At 32.9% G+C, this 8635-nt stretch overlaps 1 protein-coding gene across 14 annotated transcripts in view; it reads right to left on the bottom strand.

Annotated features, from left to right (window-relative positions):
- Positions 1 to 8635, bottom strand: part of LOC106869227 (dorsal-ventral patterning tolloid-like protein 1) — a 1100309-nt gene that overhangs the window by 599383 nt on the left and 492291 nt on the right. For 5 of the 14 annotated variants that reach the window (XM_052971029.1, XM_052971037.1, XM_052971038.1 and 2 more), the window contains one exon: positions 2124 to 2168. The exons of the other annotated variants lie outside the window; for them this stretch is intronic. In XM_052971029.1, coding sequence (XP_052826989.1) covers positions 2124 to 2168 — 45 coding nt within the window. The remainder of the gene's footprint in view (positions 1 to 2123; positions 2169 to 8635) is intronic. 14 annotated transcript variants of the gene reach the window in all.

Below are 8635 nucleotides of genomic sequence, written 5' to 3'. Positions count from 1 at the left end.
GCATATATATGTGTAAGTATGTATATTGAAAAAGCAAAGCTGTCAAATTTTACAGATCATTCACATATACAACAATAAAAAAAATCAAGTCAATTTGACAAGGAAATATAAAAGAAATATGCATATACATCATGCTAAAATATAAATAATGCACAAAATAAATTTATAATACAAAAGGAAGAAGTAGTAAAAAGTGAAAATTACTGGGAAAAAAATGTTAATTTAGCTTAGAATATGGAGTGAAAATTTGAGTTAGTAAATAATAAGTTATCAAAAGTAGGAATTGATGAGGAAATGAATACCAATCTCTTCACCATGGTAACAACATAGCCATCACTATCACAATTATCATAATCACTAATTAATAACATTGCTCTAAGTTTGAAGGGCTTTGTTTAAGACACCTGGCATGAACTCAAACCATGGTTGGATTAAGGCCAGTGGATGCCCTAAACACAGCCAAACAATGGTTCCCCTTCGAATTCTGCCATTGTCTAACTGACAAGACGTTAAGATGTAAGTGCAGAATGTGAAAAGATAGATTAAAATTTCAGTTTTCTTCCAGGCCATTCTCCTGGCCAGATTCTACTGCTATATTAAATGTAAAGTACTTTCTACATTTGTTTATTTAATGCTAGAGGTGGTGTGCTGGCAGAATCAGGCTGTTGGACAAAATGTTTAGTGACATTTTTTCCAGCTCTTTACATTCTGAGTTCAAATTTCAACAAAGTCAACCTTGCTTTCCATTTTATTGGGGTTGATGAAAGAAGAACCAATCAATTACTGAGGTTGATGTAATTGACCAGCCCCCTCTCACAAAATTTCAGCTTTGTGCCTATAGTAGAAAGAATTCATTTTACACTAAATAAAAAAGCAGAAAGCAATTTTTAAAACTAAATAAAAGCAGAAAGCAATATAAGCAAGTTATTTACTTATAATAAGGCAACAGGAAAAAGTGCAAATCTAAACGCATATTTTTCATTCACGTTTTTAAAAAATAACTTGTTTATAGAGAAAATACATACACAAAAATATTGTGAAACTACTCTTTCTACAATAATTAATGGTGATGGTAAACTTTTGGAAAAACTTTCTGACAAAAAATATTACTTGTTTATAAAATAAGAATATACCTCATTGGTTTGTAACCTCAAACAGACATAGCTAAGACTACATCATCCATATGTACATAACCAATACGATGCATAGCAAAGACGATAGAGGTAAATTATGCTAGCTGTTGCCTGCTTATATCCTAATTTATATTTTAAAATGTTTTCTCTCCCTTTTTTACATTGCAAACGTCTTTTGATCAATCCTCAAAGCCAAATTTTCAAGGTATTTTCTATGACAACCAGTATTACACATGACTGTTTGGCTTAAGCAGTATAACCTACAAAATGCTGCATTCACACATTTACAATACTCGTCAAGACACAGACCTTCATGTATTTCAAGTGGCAGGGACTGCTGCATTACCATCACTGAATCATAATGAAACAAGCCATTTAGGTTGCCCTGGGTATCTGTCACCGAATTACAAATTTTGTTGGTTTCCCACATTGAAAATATATCATTAACCTCTTCAATGCTGTAATAACATTAATAATAATATTTTATTATTGATTTTCCTGTAGTATATACATGTGTTTATTTATTTGTCATTTCATTTTCCCTCATTTATTTTGGGCTCATTTGGTTCAGCTGCACCTTTTGCCCCATGGTAGATCCAACACTGGAAATAGCTTTGTGGTAACCACTTCCCATGGTGTCCTAGAGCAAATGTTTATTTATCTTACTAGTTACTTCTGCTACTTTATTGTTTTGACAGAACGTATTATTACTAATTTCTGTGAAAGAATATTATAGTTTAGCGTCCAGGACAGATGTTTTAACTGAAAAGATATCCATATATTATTTACTATGTAAGTAGATCAATTTATGTGGCTAAATTACATAAATATTATAAGTGAAACATGCTAAGGATAGAAAGAAAAATCTACATTTGTTTACATTGAAAATACTTCATTTGCTACTATCTACAACAAACATCTGTGTTTTATTTTGAAAGACAGTGGCTGGTCAATGAGCAGACAACAGTGAATGAAATAATGATTATCTACCTATAAAATGTCTTGTTCCCTGGCTTGCTACACTGGAAACCATTCCTAGAATAGATTGATATTCCTTCTTTAAGTTTTCATTGCATGTGGGTTAGTAATACAGCCAGAAGAAGAATTTATGCTAAGACAAAGGAGTACAGACTTGACAGTAAATAGCAAAAAGTGAAGATGGTGAGAGGAAAAATAAGAAAGGCATATATAGAGAGCAGTGAGAGGAGTAAAATGGGTTAGTTTGGTTTTTAAATAATGATTCATGTAAGGAGTACAAGGAATAGAATGGCAAATGGTTAATAAAAAATGTGTCTTCTAGAAGGACTTTGTTTTTTAAACATTTTTGATATGCTAAGAGATTAGAATTTTGGATAGATATATGAATTTCAATGGCTGGATGAAAAATAATATTTGGGTTAAGAAAAGTTAGTTCTGAATAATCAACGAAAATCTATGACCAAGACTTAAATTCAGATTTGTTTTAGATTTGTATTTGTAGGTGCTGGCATGTTGGTGAAGTTAACAAACTTTCTTTGAAATCACATGGTTTTAGGTTCAGTCCCACTGCACACACTTTGGGCAAGTGTCTTCTACTATAAGCTCTGGTATGATTAATGTCAAATGAATGAGCTTGGTAGACAGAAACTGTATAGAAGCCTGTTATGTGTGTGTGTGTGTGTATCTATCTATCTATCTATCTATCTATCTATTTATCTATCTATCTATCTATCTATCTATCTATCTATCTATCTATATATATATATATATTGGCATGTTGTGCAAGCTCATCTGATTACTGTACTATTAGAACATGAAACTTATAGAAGTTCATGTTCAAATTCTTTGTTTATTAAATTATGTTTATCCCTCACTGAATGGAGGACATTTTTTGTTGTTGATCCAACCAATAATAGAACAATGCCCTATGTGTGTGTGCGTGCATGCACCTCTCCACACACATAGAGTTTGACAATTTGTGTAGGTTTGTTTACATCCCTGCACAAAAAATATTCCTATTTATTCTAAAGTTCACTGTCAATTAAAGACTGTTTGTAAGTCACTGCTCAATGCTGTCATTGGGTTTGGTAAAAATAACACCCAAATCTCCCACATATCACAATCTACTGTCTTAAACTGAAAGCAGAGTAATTAGAAAATGTGATGTTAGAAGCACACTACTTTAAAGAAAATAGTATTCCTAGATGAAATATCTTTGTTTAAAGGTTTGTTCAATCAGGGTTGATGGGAATATCAAACAGCAATAACTAAAAATAATTTAGCCACAGAAACTGGTTGACAGTCAGATAATAGGAATTTCTAAACCTTAACAGAGAATTCCCTATGGAATTGTTCAACTTGCTAGAAACAGCAATCAAGTCACCCTGAAATTATATCCCACCATCTTTTAAGAAGGATACATTGGATGATGCAGTCTTGGATATTAAATAGTCATTGTTATGGTTATAACACCTTTGTTTTGCTCATAGGTCTATTTGAACAAATCTTTCCTCGGTTAAAGAACAATTAAAACATTTATTACTCTCTCACAATTTCAGTGTACAATTGAAAAAAAAAAAAAGACAATAACAAGAACAATGACAAATGAAATGTTGTAGAGACAGACATATAACAGGATAGGAATAAAGTACAAGAAAAGATTAAAAAACAACAACAGCAACAAAAATCCAAATGAAACATAGTCTTAGCATAAGATTGCATTTAACAGGGATCTGAATGCTGGAGATATTAAAAAAATAGTTTTTAAACTCAGGAGTTCTTTGAACCATAACTAGAATTGCTACAACATAACAATGTTGCTACAGTTAAGTACAGAAAAGGTCACTTAGTGAAACACCTAAGCAAGAAACATTTTCAAAAGATATTAAGGAAGGCAGTGATCTGGCAGAATTGTTACCATTCCAGGCAAAATGCTAAGCAGCATTTCATCTGCTTTTTACACTCTGAGTTCAAATTCCACCAAAGTCAACTTAGCCTTACATATATACCCCTGGTTGCGTTTCGGCAATGCAAAACCTGCTCCTACTTGTTTGGGCATAAACTCACTGGGAAGTAACTGAGTGAGCATACAGAACGTTTAGTAGGTAGTCGACACCTGTAGCTCACAGTTGCATACTGTCCTTTTCTTCCAGATTGCGAAAATTCTTACCATAAAGTTTAATCTAAATACAGTGAAATTTTAAGACTTCATTTTTTTTTATGGGCATATATGAGTTAAGACTGATGAGATAAGGGCCACTTGAACACTAAGGTGAATGTAATCGATTCATTTCCTCCCCAAAATTGCTAGCCTTGTACCATTTAAAACCATTATTATTATTATTATTATTATTATTATTGTTGTTGTTGTTATTATTATTATTATTATTATTATTATCATTATTATTATAAAAGTGGAAAATTGGCAGAATTGTTAATGAGCTGGACTAAAGCTTAGTGGCAGTTCTTCTGCTCTTTATATTCTCAGTTCAAAATTCCACTGAGATCAACTTTGTTTTCATCTTTTTGGGGGCCAATAAAATAAATAAATAAATAACAGTTGAACATTGGGTTCAATGAAATCAACTTATTCTTCTCCTCAAAATTGCTGGCCCTGTGCCAAAAGTAGAAAGAATTATTATTATTATTATTATTATTATTATTATTATTATTATTATTATTATTATTATTAAGACATGAAACTAGCAGAGTTGTAAGAGACAGATAAAATGCTTACTGGCATGTTTTCTGGCTCTTTACATTTTTGAGTTCAAATTTCACAGAAGTTGACTTTGTTTTTCATCCTTTTAGGATTTTTCCATGATCGTGCAGGATTGATGAAATAGGTACTGGTTGGACACAGGAGGTGGGGGTGTGTTAGTGTCAATGAAATCAACTAACCTCTTTCCCCTAAAATTGCTGGTCTTGTGCTAAAATTTGGAGCGATTATAATTTTTTTTTTTGCTAGTTATCTATATATTTGTTTTTATTTTATTTTGAGACAGGGCTCCAATATTAGTGGGGGTGGGGGAGAGATGATGTTACCTCTGAAGTAAAGACCTGACTCGAATGCTGGCAACAGAATGAATTCCACTGAAGGTACCAAAAGACCAGGAGATGGTGTTAAAGCAAGTAATGGGTTAAATCAATCCCCTAAGAACTCAGAAAATAAAAAGAACCAGATAAAATACCACAAGACTTCTCATCTAATGCTGACCTTTGCCCTAGACTGTGTTTTTTCTTGTAATGACTCTAAAAAGATGAAAAGGAAAGTTGACCTGAGCCAAATTTGAACTCAGAAGGCAAATAACTAAAACACATGTTACTAGTGTCTAACCCTAACCCTAAACCTAACCCTAACCCAATCCATCAGCAGTTTTGACAATGCACCATCTTTGACTGGTACTTTACTTATCCACCCTGAAAGGACGAAGGCAAAGTCAACCTCAGCAGAATTTGAACTCAGAGTATAGAGCACTAGGACAGATACCACGAGATACTTTATTCTTAGTCTGAACAGATTTACCCTCATCTAACTAATGTAGTTGCAGCGGTTGCTCTAGAGAAGAAATAGTCACATCTTGTTTATATGCGCGTGATTATAATTAATATAAAAACAAATGTAAAGGAAAAATTTGAATAAAAATATTAAACACAGCAGTGGAGTTGAGATGTCTGTTGAGACAATCATTGGAAAAGTGAAATAATTTAAATGTGAAAAAGTAGAATGGAAATATGGCTGGAAACCAATTGTCAAGAAAATAAATGTTTCTTCTAAATACACTAGATGTCCAAAAATGAAATACAGTTCGGTGAAATACATTTGAAATTATGAAAACACAGTAAAAGAATGGACAATTAAGACAAGATTCAGTATTGTATCCACGCATTCTTAGCACCCACCATTTCTTGGATGGCTGTAGGAACAGAGTTTTCAGGTACCTCCTCCACAGAGTCCTATCAGAAGCATTCATCATTTTACTTCCCTACTGGATTCTCAAGTATGACCAACTGAGACTATGAATATTATCCAGCCATCTCAATCTTAGTTTACCCCTGGTCTTCAACTGGTTGGCTTAGTTTGAAAAATGTGTCTTGCAATATTTTCTTGGAGCTTTCTTACCACATGTCCATAGTACTAGAGCTATGATCTCTCAATGCAGAGAAGTAGTGGCTTGTCCAGGAGAAACTCTCTGATCTCTGAGCTATTTATTGTGTCAAGTAATATTACTCCAGAGATCCTTTGAATAAAACCTGTTTCAACACATCGTATTCATGACTGTATGCTTTCAGTCATTACCCAACAGTCATGACAATGGGCAAGGATAGGTACAGAACCAGACTGAAGGTAGCAAGTTTGGCTTTTCGCCGGTCTCCCCACTTCTGAAGATCAAATGCAGAAGCTGGCATTATACCAGCACCGGCAATCAATTCTGGCATCCAATTCAGTCTCCTGTCTCTGATCACTCGCAAATACTGCCCTGAGATAATTATTCTTCTTACTTGCCTCAATAATGTTCTACAAACAGATTGCTCTGGAGACACTAAGAATGTAATTTTTGTTGATATACGAAATACTTTTAGATATCAGAAGAACATGGTCATAACATGAGTAGAAAGGAAAATGAGAGATAATGATATTATAAAAATGATACTGTTTAGAAGTATCTCTGAATATCTTAAATAAATGATTCCTTGGTTGTTAGTATTAATAATTATTATCAAAATTATGTATAAATATCAAAGAAAATATGTTTTAATTTCTATTTATAATTATATAATTTTGAATATATATATATATATATATATATATATATATTTTTTTTTTCTTAAGTTTCAGCTTAGAGCTGCGGCCATGCTGATGCACCACCGTGTTGCTACACTGTTATTACAGGGAGCCTCTTACAATATGTGGCACTTGGTGAAGAATGGAGTTTGATTTAGCAACCCTCATTTGCACCTCCTGCCGCGAGGTAGGTTCATCTGGGACTCTCGATAGGAAGAGGTCCAACTTTGATTTAAAACTTTGATTTAAAAGATTTATATATAAAAATTTGAAGTAAACGGAAAATGGAGAAATATTGATCAATAACAAGTGACTTGAATCAATTATTGTTTTCTAATTCAGACAAGTGAATTAACACTAATACTTGAACCAGTGGTGGACTGGGTCTAAAAATATTGGTTACCAGTAGACTAAGGGGCCCACCCACAACTACAATGCTAATATTTATTTATTTATTATTTTTTTTTTGAAAGTATTTTTTTCAACTGTCTACAAACACAGACAGGCTGAAATAATTAATGCATTCTTCCAGGAGTGAAGAAAAAATTCTCAAACTTGAGGGGACGGGCCCCTTAGATAATAACATGGGCCTCCATATATGGATTCTAATGGCACAGGGACCCACTTGCCATCAGGCAAGCTGGCAACCTGACCAGTCCACCACTGACTTGAACTGTACTACGTTTTATCAAATGCTGAACAACTAAAGGTAAACTTGGCTTCTGTCTAAATTTTGTTGTAAACTTAACAGATTCTGTCAATCTAATAACTGGAGTAAAGATATTAACAGGCAACATAACCAGCCCCAGTAAGATTTTAATACATTAGAAAAATATGCCAATACTGGTAACCCTTGCAAAATATTGAATGACTAGTTTTTCATTTATTTAATATACATTTTTTTCCATGCTGCTATGGATTCAACCGGGATTTATTTGGAACAGAATTTTATGACTGGATGCTACTATTGTCACCAACACTAAATTTTTTTTACAAGTAAGAGATTTTTTTTATGCCGCAGGTCTTTCAAAATGCAAAGCAACAAGATATAATGTTTAAAATGACTGAAAATCATTTTGCTCAAGTGAAACTATGGGATATCAACATTTGTTTATGCACACATAGAGGTATGTATATATGTGTGTGTGTGTGAGTATGTATATATATATGTGTATATATATATATATACATATGTATATATATATATATGTGTATATATATGTATATATATGTGTATATTTATATAGGTGTGCCTGTGTGTGTGTGTATATATATAATATAAATATATGCGAGTAGAATAATACAGGAGAGTTAGGTGAATTTTCTTTATAATAGCATCTTATAAATTACATAATCTTTACATGCCTCACTAACAAATGCTACTATGTTCTGCAATGTTTGTAATGCAGTTGATTGTATAAGATTGAAACGCCAGACAAATAATGTTTAATATTCTATAAGAATTTGGATATACAAAGACTTACATAGAGTTCTAAGCATTGGTTAACTGTCATGCTATCTTATTCAAAACAGTAATTCTTCAACACACACATACACACACACACACACACACACACACACACACACACGCACGCATACACATATTTACGTATAAGTATGTGCAGTGCATGCATTCACTTTGCATTCACACTGCTCAGATAGTGACAATGTATTTTATATCCACCATAAACAAAACATACTCCTGGGTGGTTCTAGGTATAAAGGACACCATCAGATA

The sequence above is a fragment of the Octopus bimaculoides genome, chromosome 10 (assembly GCF_001194135.2).
Source record: "Octopus bimaculoides isolate UCB-OBI-ISO-001 chromosome 10, ASM119413v2, whole genome shotgun sequence".
NCBI lineage: Eukaryota > Metazoa > Mollusca > Cephalopoda > Octopoda > Octopodidae > Octopus > Octopus bimaculoides.
The sequence above is the reverse complement of the archived record's forward strand: the minus strand, read 5'-3'. Positions and strand labels throughout refer to the sequence as shown.